Here is a 27,642-nt window from a genome sequence, read left to right as displayed (position 1 = left end):
CCTCCCTCTTCCTCTCCTCCTCCCCCCCAGACTCCTCTGTCCTCCTCTCCTCCTCCTCCCTCCCTCCTCGTCCTCCTCCTCCTCCCTCCTCCTCTGTCCTCCTCCTCCTCCCTCCAGACTCCTCTGTCCTCCTCCTCCCTCCAGACTCCTCTGTCCTCCTCCTCCTCCCTCCAGACTCCTCTGTTCCTCCTCCTCCTCCCTCCAGACTCCTCTGTCCTCCTCCTCCTCCCTCCAGACTCCTCTGTCCTCCTCCTCCCTCCAGACTCCTCTGTCCTCCTCCTCCTCCTGTCCTCCTCCTCCTCCTCCCTCCAGACTCCTCTGTCCTCCTCCTCCCTCCAGACTCCTCTGTCCTCCTCCTCCTCCTCCCTCCAGACTCCTCTGTCCTCCTCCTCCCTCCAGACTCCTCTGTCCTCCTCCTCCTCCCTCCAGACTCCTCTGTCCTCCTCCTCCCTCCAGACTCCTCTGTCCTCCTCCTCCTCCCTCCAGACTCCTCTGTCCTCCTCCTCCTCCCTCCAGACTCCTCTGTCCTCCTCCTCCTCCTCCCTCCAGACTCCTCTGTCCTCCTCCTCCTCCCTCCAGACTCCTCTGTCCTCCTCCTCCCTCCAGACTCCTCTGTCCTCCTCCTCCTCCTCCCTCCAGACTCCTCTGTCCTCCTCCTCCCTCCAGACTCCTCTGTCCTCCTCCTCCCTCCAGACTCCTCTGTCCTCCTCCTCCTCCCTCCAGACTCCTCTGTCCTCCTCCTCCTCCCTCCAGACTCCTCTGTCCTCCTCCTCCCTCCCCAGACTCCTCTGTCCTCCTCCTCCTCCCTCCTCTGTCCTCCTCCTCCTCCCTCCTCTGTCCCCCTCCTCCTCCCTCCTCTGTCCCCCTCCTCCTCCCTCCTCTGTCCTCCTCCTCCCTCCCTCCTCTGTCCCCCTCCTCCTCCCTCCTCTGTCCCCCTCCTCCTCCTCCCTCCAGACTCCTCTGTCCTCCTCCTCCTCCCTCCAGACTCCTCTGTCCTCCTCCTCCCTCCAGACTCCTCTGTCCTCCTCCTCCTCTGTCCTCCTCCTCCTCCCCTCCTCTGTCCCCCTCCTCCTCCTCCCTCCAGACTCCTCTGTCCTCCTCCTCCTCCCTCCAGACTCCTCTGTCCTCCTCCTCCCTCCAGACTCCTCTGTCCTCCTCCTCCTCTGTCCTCCTCCTCCTCCCTCCAGACTCCTCTGTCCTCCTCCTCCCTCCAGACTCCTCTGTCCTCCTCCTCCTCCCTCCAGACTCCTCTGTCCTCCTCCTCCCTCCAGACTCCTCTGTCCTCCTCCTCCTCCCTCCAGACTCCTCTGTCCTCCTCCTCCTCCCTCCAGACTCCTCTGTCCTCCTCCTCCCTCCAGACTCCTCTGTCCTCCTCCTCCTCCTCCCTCCAGACTCCTCTGTCCTCCTCCTCCTCCTCCTCCCAGACTCCTCTGTCCTTCCTCCCCCTCCTCCCTCCAGACTCCTCTGTCCTCCTCCTCCTCCTCCCTCCAGACTCCTCTGTCCTCCTCCTCCTCCCTCCAGACTCCTCTGTCCTCCTCCTCCCTCCAGACTCCTCTGTCCTCCTCCTCCTCCTCCCTCCAGACTCCTCTGTCCTCCTCCTCCCTCCAGACTCCTCTGTCCTCCTCCTCCCTCCAGACTCCTCTGTCCTCCTCCTCCCTCCAGACTCCTCTGTCCTCCTCCTCCTCCCTCCAGACTCCTCTGTCCTCCTCCTCCTCCCTCCAGACTCCTCTGTCCTCCTCCTCCTCCCTCCAGACTCCTCTGTCCTCCTCCTCCTCCCTCCAGACTCCTCTGTCCTCCTCCTCCTCCCTCCTCTGTCCTCCTCCTCCTCCCTCCTCTGTCCTCCTCCTCCTCCCTCCTCTGTCCCCCTCCTCCTCCCTCCTCTGTCCCCCTCCTCCTCCCTCCTCTGTCCCCCTCCTCCTCCTCCCTCCAGACTCCTGTCCCCCTCCTCCCTCCAGACTCCTCTGTCCCCTCCTCCTCCTCCCTCCAGACTCCTCTGTCCCCCTCCTCCTCCCTCCAGACTCCTCTGTCCTCCTCCTCCTCCTCCCTCCAGACTCCTCTGTCCTCCTCCTCCCTCCAGACTCCTCTGTCCTCCTCCTCCCTCCAGACTCCTCTGTCCTCCTCCTCCCTCCAGACTCCTCTGTCCTCCTCCTCCCTCCAGACTCCTCTGTCCTCCTCCTCCCTCCAGACTCCTCTGTCCTCCTCCTCCCTCCAGACTCCTCTGTCCTCCTCCTCCCTCCAGACTCCTCTGTCCTCCTCCTCCCTCCAGACTCCTCTGTCCTCCTCCTCCTCCTCCCTCCAGACTCCTCTGTCCTCCTCCTCCTCCCTCCAGACTCCTCTGTCCTCCTCCTCCTCCTCCCTCCAGACTCCTCTGTCCTCCTCCTCCTCCCTCCAGACTCCTCTGTCCTCCTCCTCCTCCCTCCAGACTCCTCTGTCCTCCTCCTCCTCCCTCCAGACTCCTCTGTCCTCCTCCTCCTCCCTCCAGACTCCTCTGTCCTCCTCCTCCCTCCAGACTCCTCTGTCCTCCTCCTCCTCCTCCCTCCAGACTCCTGTCCTCCTCCTTCTCCTCCCTCCAGACTCCTCTGTCCTCCTCCTCCTCTGTCCTCCTCCTCCTCCTCCCTCCAGACTCCTCTGTCCTCCTCCTCCCTCCAGACTCCTCTGTCCTCCTCCTCCCTCCAGACTCCTCTGTCCTCCTCCTCCCTCCAGACTCCTCTGTCCTCCTCCTCCTCCCTCCAGACTCCTCTGTCCTCCTCCTCCTCCTCCTCCCTCCAGACTCCTCTGTCCTCCTCCCTCCAGACTCCTCTGTCCTCCTCCTCCTCCTCCCTCCAGACTCCTCTGTCCTCCTCCTCCCTCCAGACTCCTCTGTCCTCCTCCTCTGTCCTCCTCCTCCTCCCTCCAGACTCCTCTGTCCTCCTCCTCCTCCCTCCAGACTCCTCTGTCCTCCTCCCTCCAGACTCCTCTGTCCTCCTCCTCCCTCCAGACTCCTCTGTCCTCCTCCTCCTCCCTCCAGACTCCTCTGTCCTCCTCCCTCCAGACTCCTCTGTCCTCCTCCTCCCTCCAGACTCCTCTGTCCTCCTCCTCCCTCCAGACTCCTCTGTCCTCCTCCTCCCTCCAGACTCCTCTGTCCTCCTCCTCCCTCCAGACTCCTCTGTCCTCCTCCTCCCTCCAGACTCCTCTGTCCTCCTCCTCCTCCTCCCTCAGACTCCTCTGTCCTCCTCCTCCTCCTCCCTCCAGACTCCTCTGTCCTCCTCCTCCCTCCAGACTCCTGTCCTCCTCCTCCCTCCAGACTCCTCTGTCCTCCTCCTCCCTCCAGACTCCTCTGTCCTCCTCCTCCCTCCAGACTCCTCTGTCCTCCTCCTCCTCCTCCTCCTCCTCCCTCCAGACTCCTCTGTCCTCCTCCTCCTCCTCCTCCTCCCTCCAGACTCCTCTGTCCTCCTCCTCCCTCCAGACTCCTCTGTCCTCCTCCTCCTCCTCCCTCCAGACTCCTCTGTCCTCCTCCTCCCTCCAGACTCCTCTGTCCTCCTCCTCCCTCCAGACTCCTCTGTCCTCCTCCTCCCTCCAGACTCCTCTGTCCTCCTCCTCCCTCCAGACTCCTGTCCTCCTCCTCCTCCTCCCTCCAGACTCCTCTGTCCTCCTCCTCCTCCTCCCTCCAGACTCCTCTGTCCTCCTCCTCCCTCCAGACTCCTCTGTCCTCCTCCTCCTCCCTCCAGACTCCTCTGTCCTCCTCCTCCCTCCAGACTCCTCTGTCCTCCTCCTCCTCCCCCCTCCAGACTCCTCTGTCCTCCTCCTCCTCCTCCTCCCTCCAGACTCCTCTGTCCTCCTCCTCCTCCCTCCTCTGTCCTCCTCCTCCTCCTCCCTCCAGACTCCTCTGTCCTCCTCCTCCCTCCAGACTCCTCTGTCCTCCTCCTCCCTCCAGACTCCTCTGTCCTCCTCCTCCCTCCAGACTCCTCCTCCTCCTCCTCCCTCCAGACTCCTCTGTCCTCCTCCTCCTCCTCCCTCCAGACTCCTCTGTCCTCCTCCTCCTCCCTCCAGACTCCTCTGTCCTCCTCCTCCCTCCAGACTCCTCTGTCCTCCTCCTCCTCCAGACTCCTCTGTCCTCCTCCTCCCTCCAGACTCCTCTGTCCTCCTCCTCCCTCCAGACTCCTGTCCTCCTCCTCCCTCCAGACTCCTCTGTCCTCCTCCTCCCTCCAGACTCCTCTGTCCTCCTCCCTCCAGACTCCTCTGTCCTCCTCCTCCTCCTCCCTCCAGACTCCTCTGTCCTCCTCCTCCTCCTCCCTCCAGACTCCTCTGTCCTCCTCCTCCTCCTCCCTCCAGACTCCTCTGTCCTCCTCCTCTGTCCTCCTCCTCCTCCTCCCTCCAGACTCCTCTGTCCTCCTCCCTCCAGACTCCTCTGTCCTCCTCCTCCTCCTCCCTCCAGACTCCTCTGTCCTCCTCCTCCTCCTCCTCCCTCCAGACTCCTCTGTCCTCCTCCTCCTCCTCCCTCCAGACTCCTCTGTCCTCCTCCTCCTCCTCCTCCAGACTCCTCTGTCCTCCTCCTCCCTCCAGACTCCTCTGTCCTCCTCCTCCCTCCAGACTCCTGTCCTCCTCCCTCCAGACTCCTCTGTCCTCCTCCTCCCTCCAGACTCCTCTGTTCTCCTCCTCCCTCCAGACTCCTCTGTCCTCCTCCTCCTCCTCCCTCCAGACTCCTCTGTCCTCCTCCTCCTCCCTCCAGACTGCTCTGTCCTCCTCCTCCCTCCAGACTCCTCTGTCCTCCTCCTCCCTCCAGACTCCTCTGTCCTCCTCCTCCTCCCTCCAGACTCCTCTGTCCTCCTCCTCCCTCCAGACTCCTCTGTCCTCCTCCTCCTCCTCCCTCCAGACTCCTCTGTCCTCCTCCTCCTCCTCCCTCCAGACTCCTCTGTCCTCCTCCTCCTCCTCCCTCCAGACTCCTCTGTCCTCCTCCTCCTCCTCCCTCCAGACTCCTCTGTCCTCCTCCTCCTCCCTCCAGACTCCTCTGTCCTCCTCCTCCTCCCTCCAGACTCCTCTGTCCTCCTCCTCCTCCCTCCAGACTCCTCTGTCCTCCTCCTCCTCCCTCCAGACTCCTCTGTCCTCCTCCTCCTCCCTCCAGACTCCTCTGTCCTCCTCCCTCCAGACTCCTCTGTCCTCCTCCTCCCTCCAGACTCCTCTGTCCTCCTCCTCCTCCCTCCAGACTCCTCTGTCCTCCTCCTCCTCCCTCCAGACTCCTCTGTCCTCCTCCCTCCAGACTCCTCTGTCCTCCTCCTCCCTCCAGACTCCTCTGTCCTCCTCCTCCCTCCAGACTCCTCTGTCCTCCTCCTCCCTCCAGACTCCTCTGTCCTCCTCCTCCTCCCTCCAGACTCCTCTGTCCTCCTCCTCCTCCTCCCTCCAGACTCCTCTGTCCTCCTCCTCCTCCCCCCTCCAGACTCCTCTGTCCTCCTCCTCCTCCTCCCCCCTCCAGACTCCTCTGTCCCCCTCCTCCTCCTCCCTCCAGACTCCTCTGTCCTCCTCCTCCTCCTCCCCCCTCCAGACTCCTCTGTCCTCCTCCTCCTCCTCCCCCCTCCAGACTCCTCTGTCCCCCTCCTCCTCCTCCCTCCAGACTCCTCTGTCCCCCTCCTCCTCCTCCCTCCAGACTCCTCTGTCCCCCTCCTAGTCTTTCCTCGCCCTCTGTCTTCCCCACTGATAGTGACTTGTAGGTGTGGGGGCCATTACACCTCCCAGATGACAGTATTACACTGTGTTCCAAATTATTATGCAAATACTATTTTCTCAGATTTTCCCACATTCCCTCTATGAATTGCCGTCATTGTAATTTTCCAGTCTAATAACTATTCGAGGACAATTGAAAGGTTTTTGTATAATCTGCCGATGATAACAGGAGATTTATAAAAAATAAAACACTCAAACTGCCCTCAAAATGCAGGTTCCACATTATTATACACAGCAGAGGTTTCAACCTTTTCATTTTAATAAAGAACAAAAAAGACGGATTTTGGTAAGAACTTACCTGTAAAATCCCTTTCAGCGAAGGAAGGAAGGGAGACACAGACATTACTAGTGGCAGGCGGAGCCCCACAGGATAGAACACCTCAGATTACAAAAAGTGTTGACCGGCCCCTCCAGCTTGGGCTCCTCGTACTCCAGCTCTCCAGTCCGTACACAAGCTAAGGAAGAGCAATTAACACCAGCGGAGCAACACAACCCCTTCTGAAAAACTCAGAAAAAAGCAAGAGACAGGTTATGCATATAACAGAAAAACCACACAGTCCCAGGTACTACTCACTGGACCTGACCACTGCGATGAGCTGGCAATGCTGGAACAGAGCCCTAGCACACCAACCCCAGCCCAGATAATCGCTATCAGAGAAGGGTCACGCCGCATCTGGAAACACAACAACACACTTCTGCCATGGGAGGGCGCTGTGTCTCCCTTCCTTCCTTCGCTGAAAAGGATTTTACAGGTAAGTTCTTACCAAAATCCGTCTTTCAGCAGCAGAAGGGAAGGAAGGGAGACACAGTCATTACTAGTGGGACGTCCCAAAGCAGTCCAGAAATTAAGGGTGGGAAAAAACAACAAAGGCAGATTCCCAACAACTTAGATAAATGCGCAACCAGCGCTAAACACAAGTTAAGGAGATAACCTAAACTACAGCCGCCTGCAGGACCCTACGTCCTAAGGCCGCATCCGCGGAAGCACTGACGTCCACCTTATAAAACTTTGTAAAAGTGTGGACGGAGCGCCAGGTAGCCGCCCGGCAGAGTTGAGCTGCCGAGGCCCCTTGATGAAAAGCCCACGATGAACCCACAGCTCTCGTGGAGTGAGCTCGAATCTTAATCGGGCAAGGCTCGCCCTTAAATCAGTAAGCTTCTAAAATGGCCGACCGAATCCATCGAGCTATAGTGTCCTTGGAAGCTCGTTGACCACGACGACGACCTGCTGGAATCACAAAAAGTGAGTCCGACTTCCGAAAACCTTGAGTAATAGACAAATAGAACTTTAACGCCCGCACCAAATCCAAAGTGTGCAAGGCCCATTCCTTCGCATTCCTCGGCTCTGGACAGAGCGAGGGCAACACAATATCCTGGTTAACATGAAATTGTGACACCACCTTACGTAGAAAGTCGCCCCGTGTGCGAAGCACTACGCGATCTGGGTGAAACTCCAGAAAAGGAGGCGAGCAAGAAAGAGCCGCCAACTCAGAAACCCTTCTCAAAGAGGTGACCGCCACCAGGAAGGCAACCTTCCAGGAAAGCAATGAAAGGCTAACAGAGTCCATAGGCTCAAAAGGCCCATGTTGAAGAGCCTCCAAGACAAGATTGAGCCGCCAAGGAGTCACAAGTGCCTTCCGCGGCGGAAATTGACGGATTACCCCGCGAAAAAAGGAACGTACGTCCCTACGCGAGGCGATAGCCTTCCGAAACAGCAAGGATAGAGCGGAAACCTGACCCTTCAGGGTGCTAACTGCCAAACCCTTGTCCAGCCCATACTGCAAAAAGGCCAACAAATTGGGGATGGAAAAAATCCTCGGGTTCCTTGAAGAACCGGAACACCACGAGAAGAAGGCTTCCCAAGTCTTGTGATAAATCCTAGTGGTAGCAGGACCTCTGGCCACTCGCAGAGTAGCAATGACTTCGGCTGAAAATCCTTGACGGGTCAAGATTTCAGTCTCAAGAGCCACGCCGTCAAACGCAGAGACTTCAGGTCCGGATGACGAATGGGCCCCTGGGTTAACAGGTCCGGGCGAAGTGGAAGTGGAAGCGGAGGCACTGCCAGAAGCGACACCAGCGTTGAGAACCACGTCCTCCTTGGCCAATCTGGGGCCACCAACATAGCCGAGACTCTCTCCAGTTTGATCCAACGTAACACCAGAGGAAGTAAGGATATCGGCGGAAACACATAGATCAGCTCGAATTGGTCCCACGGAGCCACTAGAGCATCCACCGCCACAGCCTCCGGGTCCTTGTACCTGGACATGAACGTCAGTAACCTGGCGTTGAACCTGGATGCCATCAAATCCACTTGGGGAGTTCCCCAACGGGAGCACAGTAGTGCAAAAACTTCCGGATGAAGACTCCATTCTCCGGGATCCACCTTCTCGCGACTGAGGAAGTCCGCCGTGATATTCTGGACTCCTGGGATGTGAATCGCGGAGATGGCTGGAACCCTGGCTTCGGCCCATACCATGATCCGAGAGACCTCCATCATGAGCCTGGAGCTCCTCGTCCCACCTTGATGGTTGATATACGCGGCCGCCGTCGCGTTGTCTGTCTGCACTCGGACTGGCAGACCGCTTAAAGGGACTGTCCAGTGTTGGAGGCAAAGGAAAATCGCCCTCAACTCCAGGAGGTTGATCGGCAGAACAGACTCTTCTGACGACCATACTCCCTGAACCCAGAGATCGTTCCAGACTCCCCCCCCAGCCCATCAGACTGGCATCGGTGGTTATGACCGACCACCGCGGAAGGAGGAAGGACTTCCCCTGGGATAACGCTTCTGGATGTAACCACCATCCTAGAGACTCTCGCACCCTGTGGGAGATGATGACACTGCGATCCAGCGAAGCCTGCGATCGATCCAAACGGGTCAGAATGAGCATTTGGAGACCCCTGGAATGAAATTGAGCAAACGGGACCGCTTCCATTGACGCCACCATCAGACTCAGAAGGCGCATACACCTTCGAAGGGACATTGCTGTCGAAGACTTCATAACCTGTACATGTTGACAAAGACTTGCTTGCTTGTCCGGAGGTAAGGACACCACTGCCCGTACCGTGTCGAAGTGCATCCCCAAAAACAGGTTTGACTGCGACGGTTCCAGAGATGACTTCTTCCAATTGACTAGCCATCCGAAGTCCTCCAGGAGCTGAAGGGATAGATTGCGAGCCCTCACCGCCTCCTCCTCTGTGGACGCCACAATCAAAAGGTCGTCTAGGTAGGGAAGAATTGTCACCCCCTGCCTTCGAAGGATCGTCATGAGAGGCGCCAGAATTTTTGTAAAAACTCTGGGCGCTGATGCCAACCCGAATGGCAGGGCCACAAACTGGTAATGGTCCTGACCTATGGCAAAACGTAGGAAGCGCTGGTGAGCCCTTCCGATGGGAATATGCAAATAAGCGTCGCGAATGTCGATGGACACTGAAAAATTGTTCTGCGACAGAGCCGCCACAACTGAGCGAAGCGACTCCATGCGGAATTTCCGGGTCCGGACATGCAGATTCAATTTTCTGAGATCCAGAAATTTGTCCTCCTTTTTGGGGACCACAAAGAGGTTGGAGTAAAACCCCCTTCCCCAATCCTCCGGCGGAACCGGCACCACCACACCATTCTGCAGAAGGGAATCGACCTCCCGCCGTAGAGCGGCAGCTAGCTCGGGCTCTGACGGAATGCGAGATTGGCAAAATCTGTCCGGGGGTCGAGAAAGAAACTCTATTAAATAGCCTGCCGACACAACCCGCGTCACCCAGGCGTCTGAAACGTGGGACGCCCAAGTCGACTCGAACTGGAGCAGGCGACCCCCCACTCGATGACCCTCCAGTGAAACCCTGGCGTCAGTCCGCCTTAGCGGGCTTTTTGTCAGCTTCCCGTTTGTCTTGACGGAAGTTCTGTTTCCAGGGAGTGCGGGATTTCTGAGAGATCCTTTTTTCCGAAAACGAGGGACGACCCGATCCCCAAGAGGGCTGACCGAACCGTCCCCTGGGCCGAAAGGGCCGCCGACTACTACTGGAACTAGACTTGCCAGACGCAGAAGCCACAGCTCTACGCTGCGGTAAAGCCGTTTCTTTTGCCTTGGCCTTCGTAATCAGTTCCGTGAGGTCAGACCCAAACAGCTGACCACCCTTGTAAGCTAAACACAGCAAACCTTGCCTGGAAACCGCGTCTCCGGTCCACTGCTTAAGCCACAGTGCTCTTCTGACTGTGACAGCCGAGGATTGCGCCCTGGACAGCAGTGACGTAGTATCCAGAACTGCATCTCTGCCATATCGCGCAACAACTTGAAAAGCCCTTCTACCTCGGATAGCGGGGATCCATCTTGCCACGCCGTCCGTAGGCGGTCCAACCACCTCAGGGAAGCTTCACCAGCACACATGGCTCCTAAAGCCGCTCTGAATCCATGACCCGCGGCCTCGTAGATGGATTTAGCCGCCATCTCCGTTTTTCTGTCCAGCGGATCCTGCAGACTCGCCTTCCCTTTAACAGGAAGTAATGAAGATTTGCTAAGCTGGGATAAAGGGACATCCACTTCAGGAGAAGGAATCCAATTAGCAATCGACTCCGTAGAACACGGATACAGTGCCTCAAAAAACCGTGTCCCCTGAAAACGCTTATCTGGACACAGGCGTTCCTTCTCCACCGCCCCATCAAGTTCATCCAGAGATGGTAACGTTGACCGCGACCTATGCGACTCCTGAAAAAGCCGGGCCGACTTACCAGGGCGTCTAGCTACCTCCTCCGGTAACTGTAACGCCTCCCTCATAGCTCCAATAAAAGCATCCACACGGCCCAAAAGAGAGGCAGAGCGCCCCTGCCGATCCTCTTTATCCGAATCGGACATCTCCCCAGCAGAGCTTGAAGGGGAACCCTCCATATCAGAGATCTCCGAGTCGCTGCGCGGCCTGCCATGAGAAGACAGTTGGGATCTAGCTGACACCCAATGACCTAGAAGGTCAGACAGGCTATCAATAGAACGAGTGAGAGCCTCCATTTTAACATCACTGAGCCCCCCGACCTGCGCTGCACTTGACGCCATCGAGGACTCCTGCGAGTCAGATACGCGAGACTGATCCTGTAGCGGATCTGGGAGACGGTCCGCGCCTCCTGGACCCTGATATGACATGCCCTCACACAGTATATAGCAGGCTTAAGCCTGTCAGGAACTAGGACAGTGTGGCTTCTAAAAGGAAAGCAACGAACGCTGAAGGGTTAAGGCTCTTACAGGGAGAGCTATCCCAGCTGTCCCCCAATTAAGGGTTAACCGCCTACCAGGGGGTTAATGCAGCAGACTCCCCACAACCTCTGCTAAATGAAAGAGGTGTGCGAGTCCCAGACAAAAAAACCTCTATAGGAGGTAGCAGCTGCAGGACAGCGCAGTCTGCCACCTAATTGTGCCGCAGAAAGGTGCCCTGCGCTGTGCGGGTGAGGAGGTTAAGCTTCTGCCCTGACAGGTTCCTTCGGTTCTGACGGGAGGAGAGGAGAGTGAGGAGCCGGAGGAGGCCGTCAGCAATGGCCGCCGTGCAGTGAAGAGAGAAGCCGGAAGGGGAGGGACAGGAGAAAGCGCGCGCTCAGAGCGCTACCTGCCCGCGAAAAGACCGGGAAGGCGCAAAGCCACGCCCCCCCGCCGGCATTCAAAAAGGCGCGCGACTCCTCCGCTCTCCGCTCCTGCCCCGCTTCACATGTCCTGCAGGGATCCACCTGCGGACAAAAAACACACAGTCACCAACAGTACACATGTAAGAGCGGCCGCCGCAGCAGAAGCACTCAAACACATTTACAAATGCTGAGTACTCACCCAGCTGAGCGCCACAGGGACCCCCAGGGATTTGTGGCGCTGTGGCCCTTAGCTTCCCCCCAGGACGGAGCGCGCAGGGACCCCAATGGCGCGGTTTGCGTCTCCTCCGGGAAGCGTCCCTCATCCCCCGGGGCCGGCAGGGTTCTGCAGGGACCACCATAAAGGGTATGCAGATCCGCCAGGGGAGGGGTGGGGGTCCAGCAGCACTGAGACCCCTGAGACCTCTAGACCACGGGGGTCCAAGTCTCTGTCCGATAAAAATAAAAAAAATTTCTGAGGAGCTGCTTCCAGCAGCGACCATCCTCTGCGACCTCAAATTTTAGACTGGAGAGCTGGAGTAGGAGGAGCCCAAGCTGGAGGGGCCGGACAACACTTTTTTTGTAATCTGAGGTGTTCTATCCTATGTGGGCTCCGCCTGCCACTAGTAATGTCTGTGTCTACCCACTAGTAATGTCTGTGTCTACCCACTAGTAATGTCTGTGTCTCCCTTCCTTCCATTCTGCTCCTGAAAATGGTCATGTGTGAAATTCTAAGCATTAGCCGGTTATTACACACTGAAATCAAACAGTTTTCAGCTCAAAACTTTATTCTAGGTGATGTTACATTTTCACATAGGACCCCTTGTTGGAAAGGAGCTTCTGAACTCTCTCGTCCATTGAATTTGTCAGGTTTTGGATGGTTTCTGCTTCAATTGTTTTGCATGAGGACAGAATACCCTCCCAGAGCTGTTGCTTAGATGTGAACTGCCTCCCGCCATCATAGACACTCCTTTTAATGATGCTCCAAAGGTTCTGAATGGGGTAGAGGTCAGGGGAGCATGGGGGTCACACCATAAGTTTGTCCCCTTTTATGCCCATATCAGCCAGAGATGCAGATGTGTTATGTGCAGCATGAGACGGGGCATTATCATGCATGAAATGATCTCGATGGTCCAGATGGATGGAGTGGAGGATGGCTGGTTGATGGACACCCCATGCAAACACGGCTACAGCGCCAACAAGAAGGAGGTGGAGTAATGTTTTGGGCTGGAATCATGGGGAGAGAGATTGTCGGCCCCTTTAGGATCCCTGAAGGGGTAAAGATGAACTCCATAATGTATGTGGATTTTCTCAAACAGCACTTCCTGCCATGGTTCAAGAAGAAGAACCGTGTATTCCGCAGCAAGATCATTTTTCTGCATGATAATGCACCATCTCATGCTGCACATAAAACATCTGCATCTCTGGCTGATATGGGCATAAAAGGGGACAAACTTATGGTGTGACCCCCATGCTCCCCTGACCTCTACCCCATTCAGAACCTTTGGAGCATCATCAAAAGGAGTGTCTATGATGGCGGGAGGCAGTTCACATCTAAGCAACAGCTCTGGGAGGGTATTCTGTCCTCATGCAAAACAATTGAAGCAGAAACCATCCAAAACCTGACAAATTCAATGGACGAGAGAGTTCAGAAGCTCCTTTCCAACAAGGGGTCCTATGTGCAAATGTAACATCACCTGGAATAAAGTTTTGAGGTGAAAACTGTTTGATTTCAGTGTGTAATAACCGGCTAATGCTTAGAATTTCACAAATGACCATTTTTTTGTTCTTTATTAAAATGAAAAGGTTGAAACCTCTGCTGTGTATAATAATGTGGAACCTGCATTTTGAGGGCAGTTTGAGTGTTTTATTTTTTATAAATCTCCTGTTATCATCGGCAGATTATACAAAAACCTTTCAATTGTCCTCGAATAGTTATTAGACTGGAAAATTACAATGACGGCAATTCATAGAGGGAATGTGGGAAAATCTGAGAAAATAGTATTTGCATAATAATTTGGAACACAGTGTATATCGGCCCTGTACTCTGCGCTCATATAACGCTCGGGGACTGATATACGCCGCCTTCTTATAATGCTCCAGCACTATAGGCGCCCTGCATTCATTCCACTTGACAGGACTCATCGCCGGTTCTGTACAATACGGTCCCTGTCGCCACTTACACAAGTGCTGGATTATGTGGTCCACAGTCGGCTTGAACAAAGCGTTCATGGCATCAGGATTCATCCGGAGCATCCCCTGAGAAGACCACTTCACAAAGTCCACACTGAGGAGAAGAGACGACGGTCAGAGACGGCACCAACACCGGTATAATCCATCACTACTCCCATCATCCCTGACCCCAGAGCTCACAATCTAATCTCCTATCACACAATGTATCACTACTCCCATCATCACTGACCCCAGAGCTCACAATCTAATCTCCTATCACACAATGTATCACTACTCCCATCATCCCTGACCCCGGAGCTCACAATCTAATCTCCTATCACACAATGTATCACTACTCCCATCATCCCTGACCCCAGAGCTCACAATCTAATCTCCTATCACACAGTGTATCACTACTCCCATCATCCCTGACCCCAGAGCTCACAATCTAATATCACACAATGTATCACTACTCCCATCATCCCTGACCCCAGAGCTCACAATCTAATCTCCTATCACACAATGTATCACTACTCTCATCATCCCTGACCCCGGAGCTCACAATCTAATCTCCTATCACACAATGTATCACTACTCCCATCATCCCTGACCCCAGAGCTCACAATCTAATCTCCTATCACACAATGTATCACTACTCCCATCATCCTTGACCCCAGAGCTCACAATCCAATCTCCTATCACACAATGTATCACTACTCCCATCATCCCTGACCCCGGAGCTCACAATCTAATCTCCTATCACACAGTGTATCACTACTCCCATCATCCCTGACCCCGGAGCTCACAATCTAATCTCCTATCACACAATGTATCACTACTCCCATCATCCCCGACCCCGGAGCTCACAATCTAATCTCCTATCACACAGTGTATCACTACTCCCATCATCCCCGACCCCGGAGCTCACAATCTAATCTCCTATCACACAACGTATCACTACTCCCATCACTCTCCATTACTCCGGCGTCCCCCCTGGTGCCGGATTACCGGAGGCCCCGGACTCACTTGCTCTTGCGGAGGGCGTGCTCCACACTGTGACCTCTGAACTTCTTGTAGTAATCGATGAAGGAGAAGGGCAGCGTGATGTTCAGGGGGTTGGTCCGGTCGGGCGCCGCTGCTCTTTTCCGCGACTCGAAGGCGATCATGAGGTCGACCCAGGCGGCCGGACGCTTCACCTTAAACTGCTCGATGAAATCGTCTCCAAAGATTTTACACAGAAGTTTCTCAAATTCAAAGTCAACGCCGAGAGAACCGTAGGGTCCGCCTGTGAACGGAGCGAGAGGGTCAGCACCGCCCGATGACCCGGAATCATCCGGAACCGCGAATGGTTACAGTGCGTCAGTCTGGAGGCCGATGACACCCGGGCCGCGCGCCGGAGACACCCGGGAAGCGCGCCGATGACACCCGGGAAGCGCGCCGATGACACCCGGGAAGCGCGCCGATGACACCCGGGAAGCGCGCCGATGACACCCGGGCCGCGCGCCGATGACACCCGGGCCGCGCACCGATGACACCCGGGCCGCGCGCCGATGACACCCGGGCCGCACGCCGATGACACCCGGACTATTTTTTCATGTACTTGATTAAATACAGAGGTCTTGAAACAAAGTATTTTAGATATGTGAAGAACGTCCCCCTCACAATGATAAGGCTGAGTGTCCGGGGCCCGGACAGGGGCCCTTTATATGGATGGAGCGCGGGGCTAACAGGTGACCTCCACTGTCGGTTATAGGATGAAGTGCTGGCGTCATCCTTCAGGGGGCGCACAAAGAGGTGACGGGACTCGTTCTGGAGATGTCTGCGTTCACATCAGTGTGCAGAGATCTGTTATAAGAGGAAACTGGCAGAAGACCCCACTAACTGCGCTCCGGACTCTCTCAGGACTACGTACCTGACGCCTTGTACAGCTCCTTCAGGTGACCCTCCGGTAAGCGGATCTGGTGGACCGTCAGGTCTACGGTGCCTCCTCCGCAGTCCACTACCACGTACCGATCACCTGCGAAACACAGGACACGTGAGCGGAGGGAGCGGACCCCGGGGTTAATCAACAGACACAGGACATGTGAGCAGAGGGAGCAGACCACGGGGATAACCGACAGGCACAGGACACTGGAGCGAACCCCGGGGGCAACCGACAGACACAGGACATGTGAGCAGACCCCGAGGGTAACCGACAGACACAGGACATGTGAGTGGTGGGAGCGGACCCCGGGGGTAACCGACAGAGACAGGACATGGGAGCAGACCTCGAGGGTAACAGACAGACACAGGACATGTGAGCAGAGGGAGCGGACCCTGGGGGTAACCGACAGATAAAGGACACAGGAGCGGACCCTGAGGGTAACCGACAGACACAGGACATGTGAGCAGAGGGAGCGGACCCTGGGGGTAACAGACAGGCACAGGGCACGGGAGCGGGCCCTGGGGGCAACAGACAGACACAGGACATGTGAGCAGAGGGAGCGGACCCCGGGGGTAACCGACAGGCACAGGACACGGGAGCGGACCCCGGGGTTAATCAACAGACACAGGACACGGGAGCGCAGGGAGCGGACGGCGGGAGTAACCGACAGGCACAGGACATGTGAGCAGAGGGAACGGACCCCGGGGGTAACCGACAGGCACAGGACATGGGAGCGGACTCAGGGGGTAACCGACAGACACAGGACACGGGAGCGGACCCTGGGGGTAACCGACAGACACAGGACACGGGAGCGGACCCTGGGGGTAACCGACAGACACAGGACACGGGAGCGGACCCTGGGGGTAACCGACAGACACAGGACACGGGAGCGGACCCTGGGGGTAACCGACAGACACAGGACACGGGAGCGGACCCTGGGGGTAACCGACAGGCACAGGACACGGGAGCAGAGGGAGCGGACCCCGGGGGTAACCGACAGGCACAGGACATGTGAGCAGAGGGAGCGGACCCTGGGGGTAACCGACAGGCACAGGACATGTGAGCAGAGGGAGCGGACCCTGGGGGTAACCGACAGGCACAGGACATGTGAGCAGAGGGAGAGGACCCCGGGGTAACCGACAGGGACAGGACATGTGAGCAGAGGGAGCGGACCCCGGGGGTAACCGACAGGCACAGGACATGTGAGCAGAGGGAGCGGACCCTTGGGGTAACCGACAGGCACAGGGCACGGGAGCGGACCCTGAGGATAACCGACAGGCACAGGACATGTGAGCAGAGGGAGCGGACCCCGGGGGTAACCGACAGGCACAGGACACATTGAGCAGAGGGAGAGGACCCCGGGGGTAACCGACAAGCACAGGACACGGGAGCGGACCCCGTGGTTAATCAACAGACACAGGACATGTGAGCGACGGGAGCGGACCCCGGGGGTAACCGACAGACACAGGACACAGGAGCGGACCCTGAGGGTAACCGACAGGCACAAGACATGTGAGCAGAGGGAGCGGACCCCGAGGGTAACTGACAGACACAGGAAATGTGAGCAGAGGGAGCGGACCCTGGGGGTAACCGACAGGCACAGGGCACGGGAGCGTACCCTGGGGGCAACCGACAGGCACAGGACATGTGAGCAGAGGGAGCGGACCCCGGGGGTAACCGACAGGCACAGGACACGGGAGCGGACCCTGAGGGTAACAGACAGGCACAGGACATGTGAGCAGAGGGAGCGGACCCCGGGGGTAACCGACAGGCACAGGACACGGGAGCGGACCCTGAGGGTAACAGACAGGCACAGGACACGGGAGCAGAGGGAGCGGACCCTGGGGGTAACTGACAGGCACAGGACACGGGAGCGAACCCCGGGGTCAATCAACAGACACAGGACACGGGAGCGCAGGGAGCGGACCCCGGGGGTACCAGACAGACACAAGACATGTGAGCAGAGGGATTGGACCCCGGGAGTAACTGACAGACACAGGACACGGGACCGGAGGGAGCGGACCCCGGGGGTAATCGACAGACAAAGGACACGGGACCGGAGGGAGCGGACCCCGGGGGTAACTGACAGAGAGAGGACACGGGAGAGGAGGGAGCAGACCCTGGGGGTGACTGACAGAGGACACATGAGCGGAGGGACAGTAATAGAGAAGACCCCCAATAATGGCCCCTACCTTCCTCCAGCTCCGCCCACAACTCTCCAATGACGTTTTCCACCATGAAGATCCGGCTTTGCCGGTTCCGGCGCCCGTGGTCCTTGGCTGAAAGTAAAGAGAATTATCAACGTCTGCCACAGTGACGGGACACTTAGCCACTGAGCCACAGTTACCAGGACACTTAGCCACTGAGCCACAGTTACCAGGACACTTAGCCACTGAGCCAGTTACCAGGACACTTAGCCACTGAGCCACAGTTACCAGGACACTGGTAGGAGCACTTAATCACTTCACTCTGGGGAACTGGACACTTAGCCACTGCGCATCATCAGGGCCGGATACACGGCTCTGCTACGTCGCATCTGGGGTAGGATAGTGCACAGCGGCAGAGCGCGCAGCGGCAGAGCACACAGCGCGCAGCGGTACAGCACACATCGGCAGAGCACACAGCGCGCAGCGGTACAGCACACAGCGGAAGAGCACACAGCGCGCAGCGGTACAGCACACAGCGGCAGAGCACACAGCGCGCAGCGGTACAGCACACAGCGGCAGAGCACACAGCGCGCAGCGGTACAGCGCGCAGCACCTGGGTCGGTGGGGCTGATCCCGTTGATGGCGGCTTTGCTGCTGAGGTCGATCATCTGGTGGAGGCGCAGTTTGCGGCAGTAGATGGACGCCCCCTCGGGCTCCAGCGCGATGATCAGCTGCTCGGGGTTCTCTGGAGACACCATCCCGGCCTGCGAGACACAACAACCATTACACTGTACACTGTAAAGCCACGATGTCTTAAAGGGCCAGTAACCACAGTAACTTAAAGGGGTCATCCAGAATGAGAGAAGCATGGCGGCTTCCCTCCATAATCAGTGCCCTCCTGTCCCAGGTTGGGTCTGATGTTACAGTTTAGACTCACAAGTAGCTGGACACATGGACTGGGCAGCACCGCTTCTGGAGGAAAGCCGCCATGTTTTCTAATCTTGCACCTCGATCTGCGAGCCGAATATAAACGCTGCGTCTGAACGGAGTCACCGCTGCCAGTAATCGTTGTGTGGATGACGTGCTCCGGGGGCGATGTACGATCTGCGTCCGGTACATGTAGTGACACCACTCAGCTGCGCGGCTCTGCTGGGACTATGATGGCCGCCTCTCTGACGATGCGCTACAGCCGGGCGTGCGAGCTGATCATCAGGAAGGGATGAAGCGTCTCCGTCATTATCAGGACTGTCAGATGAAAGAGATAACGCTGCCGCAGAGCACCGCAGAGCATCGCCATTGTCAGCGCGGCTCTGAGTCGCCGTCAGTGCGACGCTCGCTGTGCCGGAGACGATCAACGATCCTTCACAGAAGACCGAGTGCGGGGACGTAACACACCAGAACAACACACAGGAGCAGAATTAAGGGATGTCAGCTCCGGAGCACACATGCACAATGTATATACCCCCAGTCTCATCCAGCCTATGTTCCTCCTGCAGCGTCAATGGATCCCAGATCACTGATTGGACAACTTCTGGGGCTCCGAAGGAAAGTGATCATCTTGATCCTCAGACCTTCAGCTGCTGAGGGAGCTGCCATTAGGGAATCTGCTACCACAAGGGGGCGCTGCACAATCTTAGGTGGGTGCTGTGTGTCTATGTCACATGATTCCCGCAGAACGTTGGCCCACGCCACCGCAGAACGTCGCTCCCATTGGCGCGGCCATCACACGATCGTGGGCTGCTGATGGGTTGGCATGACAACCCGGGGTCTGCAGTGGTTGTGCTTACCAGGATGCTATGAGCGCCCCCCAGTGGTTGGCGTTCATAGCAGATGAGCATTTTAGCTACACACAGCAGGGCTGCGGCCGTATGTGCAGCACAGGCGATCGGATGATCTCAGATTCCCATGGAGACTATGGAAACCAGTGAAAAGTGGAAAAAAAAAAAATGTTTAAAAATACAAAAAATATATATATATAAAAGTTTAACCGCCCCCTTCACCCCATTCAAAATAAAACAATAAAAAAAAAAATCAGATCTACACATATTTGGTGTCACCGCATTCATAATCGCCCGATCTATCAATATATAAAAATAATTAATCCGATCGGTAAACGGCGTAACGAGAAAAAAATTCCAAACGCCAGAATTACGTTTTTTTGGTCGCCGCAACATTGCAATAAAATGTAATAACGGGCGATCAAAACATCAATAAAAACGTCAGCCCGGCACGCAAAAAATAAGCCCTAAACTGGCCCCAGATTCTGAAAAATGGAGGCGCCGCGGGTCTCGGAAAATGGCGGCTTTTTTTTTTTTTTTTTTTAAACAAACTTTGGATTTTTTCACCATTTAAATAAACAAGATCCTGTAGAGGATGGAGCCGCGAAGTCGTCATGAGCTGAGAATAACGATGGCAGCTCGGCTCCAGCATCCACTGAACGTGGAGGAAAAAAGAAGAAAAATCAGCTGTGGAATTGCAGCTTTTTTTGCAATTTCTCTGCACTTTGAATTTCTTTCCTGTTTTCCTGCACACGATGCGGTAAAAGCAGCGGTGTCGCCCCGCAAAAAACCGGAGCTCACGCGGCCATACTGACCGAACCAGAGAGAAGCGAAAACGGAAAATGTGAAGGGGTTAATGACCTCAGTGACAGCGGCCGAGGCCGGAGGTGCCGGGATCTCTGCGCGGGGCTCAGTGACCGCTCCGTACGGTGTCCTCTGTACAGGAACCAATCAGAGCACAGCTTTCATTTACCGCAGCAGCCAATCAGAGCACAGCTTTCATTTACCGCAGCAGTCAATCAGAGCTCAGCTTTCATTTACAGGAGCAGCCAATCAGAGCTCGGCTTTCATTTACCAGAGCAGCCAATCAGAGCTCGGCTTTCATTTACCTCAGCAGTGTTATTGCCTGCGGCCGGTCGTGAGTCAGTACAATATGGCAGATGACAGTGATGTCCACACAGGAGAAACACTCGACCTTTCCACTCCAGTAATAAGGAGAGAGCGTGGAGAAGTGACAGAAAACCCCTATAAGCTGATGGAGCGGAGACCCCGGAGCGATGGTGGACGGACACGGCACATTACAGCTGATGATGCTCCTCCCCATATAATGGAGTCACCGCACGGACTCAGAAAAGTCACACGACAAGAGGCAAAGCGGTATACACACTATACACACACAGTATACACACAGTATACACACAGTATACACACTATACACACAGTATACACACACACAGTATACACACTATACACACAGTATACACACACACAGTATACACACACAGTATACACACAGTATACACACAGTATACACACTATACACACAGTATACACACACACAGTATACACACTATACACACAGTATACACACACACAGTATACACACACTATACACACAGTATACACACACAGTATACACCCAGTATACACACTATACACACACAGTATACACACAGTATACACACTATACACACAGTATACACACACACAGTATACACACACTATACACACAGTATACACACACACAGTATACACACAGTATACACACAGTATACACACTATACACACAGTATACACACACACAGTATACACACTATACACACAGTATACACACACACAGTATATACACACAGTATACACACACTATACACACAGTATACACACACAGTATACACCCAGTATACACACTATACACACAGTATACACACACACAGTATACACACTATACACACAGTATACACACAGTATATACACACAGTATACACACTATACACACACACACTATACACACAGTATACACACACAGTATACACACACAGTATACACCCAGTATACACACTATACACACAGTATACACACACAGTATACACACTATACACACACTATACACACACAGTATACACACTATACACACACAGTATACACACTATACACACAGTATATACACACACACAGTATACACACTATACACACACTATACACACAGTATACACACACACAGTATACACACTATACACACAGTATATACACTATACACACAGTATACACACTATACACACAGTATACACACTATACACACAGTATACACACTATACACACAGTATACACACACACAGTATACACACTATACACACACTATACACACAGTATACACACTATACACACAGTATACACACACACAGTATACACACTATACACACACTATACACACAGTATACACACACACAGTATACACACTATACACACACAGTATACACACTATACACACAGTATACACACACACTATACACACAGTATACACATACAGTATACACCCAGTATACACACTATACACACACAGTATACACACACACAGTATACACACTATACACACACAGTATACACACTATACACACAGTATACACACACACTATACACACAGTATACACACACAGTATACACACTATACACACAGTATATACACACACACAGTATACACACTATACACACACTATACACACAGTATACACACACACAGTATACACACTATACACACAGTATACACACACACAGTATACACACTATACACACACTATACACACAGTATACACACACAGTATACACACTATACACACACTATACACACAGTATACACACACACAGTATACACACTATACACACACAGTATACACACTATACACACACAGTATACACACTATACACACAGTATACACACACACAGTATACACACTATACACACACTATACACACAGTATACACACTATACACACAGTATACACACACACAGTATACACACTATACACACACAGTATACACACTATACACACAGTATACACACACACAGTATACACACTATACACACACTATACACACTATACACACACTATACACACTATACACACACAGTATACACACTATACACACAGTATACACACACACAGTATACACACTATACACACAGTATATACACCCACAGTATACACACTATACACACAGTATACACACACAGTATACACACTATACACACACTATACACACACAGTATACACACTATACACACACAGTATACACACTATACACACAGTATACACACACTATACACACACTATACACACACACTATACACACACAGTATACACACACTATACACACAGTATACACACACTATACACACACAGTATACACACTATACACACACAGTATACACACTATACACACTATACACACACAGTATACACACTATACACACAGTATACACACTATACACACACAGTATACACACTATACACACACAGTATACACACTATACACACACTATACACACACAGTATACACACTATACACACACTATACACACACAGTATACACACAGTATACACACTATACACACAGTATACACACAGTATACACACTATACACACACTATACACACAGTATATACACACAGTATACACACAGTATACACACTATACACACACAGTATACACACTATACACACACTATACACACAGTATATACACACAGTATACACACTATACACACAGTATACACACTATACACACACAGTATACACACACAGTATACACACTATACACACAGTATACACACTATACACACAGTATACACACTATACACACAGTATACACACACAGTATACACACTATACACACACACTATACACACACAGTATACACAGTATACACACTATACACACACACAGTATACACACACAGTATACACACTATACACACACTATACACACTATACACACAGTATACACACTATACACACACTATACACACAGTATACACACTATACACACAGTATACACACACAGTATACACACTATACACACACACTATACACACACACAGTATACACACTATACACACACTATACACACACACAGTATACACACTATACACACACTATACACACACAGTATACACACACAGTATACACACTATACACACACACTATACACACACAGTATACACACTATACACACACTATACACACACAGTATACACACTATACACACACTATACACACACACAGTATACACACACAGTATACACACTATACACACACACTATACACACACAGTATACACACTATACACACACTATACACACAGTATACACACTATACACACACTATACACACACTATACACACAGTATACACACAGTATACACACACAGTATACACACTATACACACACACTATACACACACACAGTATACACACTATACACACACTATACACACACACAGTATACACACACTATACACACACACAGTATACACACACAGTATACACACTATACACACACACTATACACACACAGTATACACACTATACACACACTATACACACACAGTATACACACTATACACACACTATACACACTATACACACAGTATACACACTATACACACAGTATACACACACACTATACACACACACAGTATACACACTATACACACACTATACACACACACAGTATACACACACACTATACACACACTATACACACTATACACACACAGTATACACACTATACACACAGTATACACACTATACACACAGTATACACACTATACACACAGTATACACACACAGTATACACACTATACACACACAGTATACACACTATACACACACTATACACAGTATATACACACAGTATACACACTATACACACTATACACACAGTATACACACTATACACACAGTATACACACACAGTATACACACTATACACACACAGTATACACACTATACACACACAGTATACACACTATACACACAGTATACACACACACACTATACACACACAGTATACACACACACAGTATACACACTATACACACACAGTATACACACAGTATATACACACACACAGTATACACACTATACACACACTATACACACAGTATACACACACACAGTATACACACTATACACACACTATACACACTATACACACAGTATACACACTATACACACAGTATACACACACACAGTATACACACTATACACACACTATACACACAGTATACACACACACAGTATACACACTATACACACACTATACACACTATACACACAGTATACACACTATACACACAGTATACACACACAGTATACACACTATACACACACTATACACACAGTATACACACACACAGTATACACACTATACACACTATACACACACAGTATACACACTATACACACAGTATACACACACACTATACACACAGTATACACATACAGTATACACCCAGTATACACACTATACACACACAGTATACACACACACAGTATACACACTATACACACACAGTATACACACTATACACACACAGTATACACACTATACACACAGTATACACACACACTATACACACAGTATACACATACAGTATACACCCAGTATACACACTATACACACACAGTATACACACTATACACACACAGTATACACACACACAGTATACACACTATACACACACAGTATACACACTATACACACAGTATATACACACACACAGTATACACACTATACACACAGTATACACACACACAGTATACACACTATACACACACTATACACACTATACACACAGTATACACACACACAGTATACACACTATACACACACTATACACACAGTATACACACACACAGTATACACACTATACACACACTATACACACTATACACACAGTATACACACACACAGTATACACACTATACACACACAGTATACACACTATACACACACAGTATACACACACACAGTATACACACTATACACACACTATACACACAGTATACACACTATACACAGTATACACACTATACACACAGTATACACACACACAGTATACACACTATACACACACAGTATACACACTATACACACAGTATACACACACACAGTATACACACTATACACACACTATACACACTATACACACACTATACACACTATACACACACAGTATACACACTATACACACAGTATACACACACACAGTATACACACTATACACACAGTATATACACCCACAGTATACACACTATACACACAGTATACACACACAGTATACACACTATACACACACTATACACACACAGTATACACACTATACACACACAGTATACACACTATACACACACAGTATACACACTATACACACAGTATACACACTATACACACAGTATACACACACTATACACACACTATACACACACACTATACACACACAGTATACACACACAGTATACACACTATACACACACAGTATACACACTATACACACACAGTATACACACTATACACACTATACACACACAGTATACACACTATACACACAGTATACACACTATACACACACAGTATACACACTATACACACACAGTATACACACTATACACACACTATACACACACAGTATACACACTATACACACACTATACACACACAGTATACACACAGTATATACACAGTATACACACTATACACACAGTATACACACTATACACACAGTATACACACTATACACACACTATACACACACAGTATACACAGTATACACACACACTATACACACACAGTATACACAGTATACACACTATACACACACACAGTATACACACACAGTATACACACTATACACACACTATACACACTATACACACAGTATACACACTATACACACACTATACACATAGTATACACACTATACACACAGTATACACACTATACACACAGTATACACACAGTATACACACACAGTATACACACTATACACACACACAGTATACACACTATACACACACTATACACACACACAGTATACACACTATACACACACTATACACACACACAGTATACACACACAGTATACACACTATACACACACACTATACACACACACTATACACACACAGTATACACACTATACACACACTATACACACACAGTATACACACTATACACACACTATACACACTATACACACAGTATACACACTATACACACAGTATACACACACACTATACACACACACAGTATACACACTATACACACACTATACACACACAGTATACACACACACTATACACACACTATACACACTATACACACACTATACACACACAGTATACACACTATACACACAGTATACACACTATACACACAGTATACACACTATACACACAGTATACACACACAGTATACACACTATACACACACAGTATACACACACAGTATACACACTATACACACACTATACACACACACAGTATACACACTATACACACACACTATACACACACACAGTATACACACTATACACACACTATACACACACACAGTATACACACTATACACACACAGTATACACACTATACACACAGTATATACACCCACAGTATATACACACAGTATACACACTATACACACACTATACACACACTATACACACACTATACACACACAGTATACACACTATACACACTATACACACAGTATACACACTATACACACAGTATACACACACAGTATACACACTATACACACAGTATACACACAGTATACACACTATATACACAGTATACACACACAGTATACACACTATACACACACTATACACACTATACACACAGTATACACACTATACACACAGTATACACACTATACACACAGTATACACACACAGTATACACACTATACACACAGTATACACACACAGTATACACACAGTATACACACACTATACACACAGTATACACACAGTATACACACAGTATACACACTATACACACAGTATACACACAGTATACACACAGTATACACACTATACACACAGTATACACACAGTATACACACACAGTATACACACTATACACACAGTATACACACTATACACACAGTATACACACTATACACACAGTATACACACAGTATACACACACAGTATACACACTATACACACAGTATACACACACAGTATACACACTATACACACACTATACACACACACAGTATACACACTATACACACAGTATACACACACAGTATACACACTATACA

At 51.5% G+C, this 27,642-nt stretch overlaps 1 protein-coding gene across 1 annotated transcript in view; it reads right to left on the bottom strand.

The window, feature by feature from the left end:
* The window catches only part of HSPA12A (heat shock protein family A (Hsp70) member 12A), a 160,933-nt gene that overhangs the window by 8,868 nt on the left and 124,423 nt on the right, over positions 1 to 27,642 (bottom strand). Inside the window, 5 exon segments of the mRNA XM_073684614.1 lie at positions 13,477 to 13,580; positions 14,492 to 14,750; positions 15,378 to 15,482; positions 17,582 to 17,668; positions 18,150 to 18,300. Of these exon segments, the coding sequence (XP_073540715.1) occupies positions 13,477 to 13,580; positions 14,492 to 14,750; positions 15,378 to 15,482; positions 17,582 to 17,668; positions 18,150 to 18,300 (706 nt within the window).

Source organism: Phyllobates terribilis, unplaced genomic scaffold (genome assembly GCF_046119375.1).
Source record: "Phyllobates terribilis strain yellow unplaced genomic scaffold, ASM4611937v1 Scaffold_5__5_contigs__length_657084704, whole genome shotgun sequence".
Taxonomy (NCBI): Eukaryota; Metazoa; Chordata; class Amphibia; order Anura; family Dendrobatidae; genus Phyllobates; species Phyllobates terribilis.
Note: the sequence above shows the minus strand (reverse complement) of the source record. Positions and strands in the feature narration are given on the sequence as shown.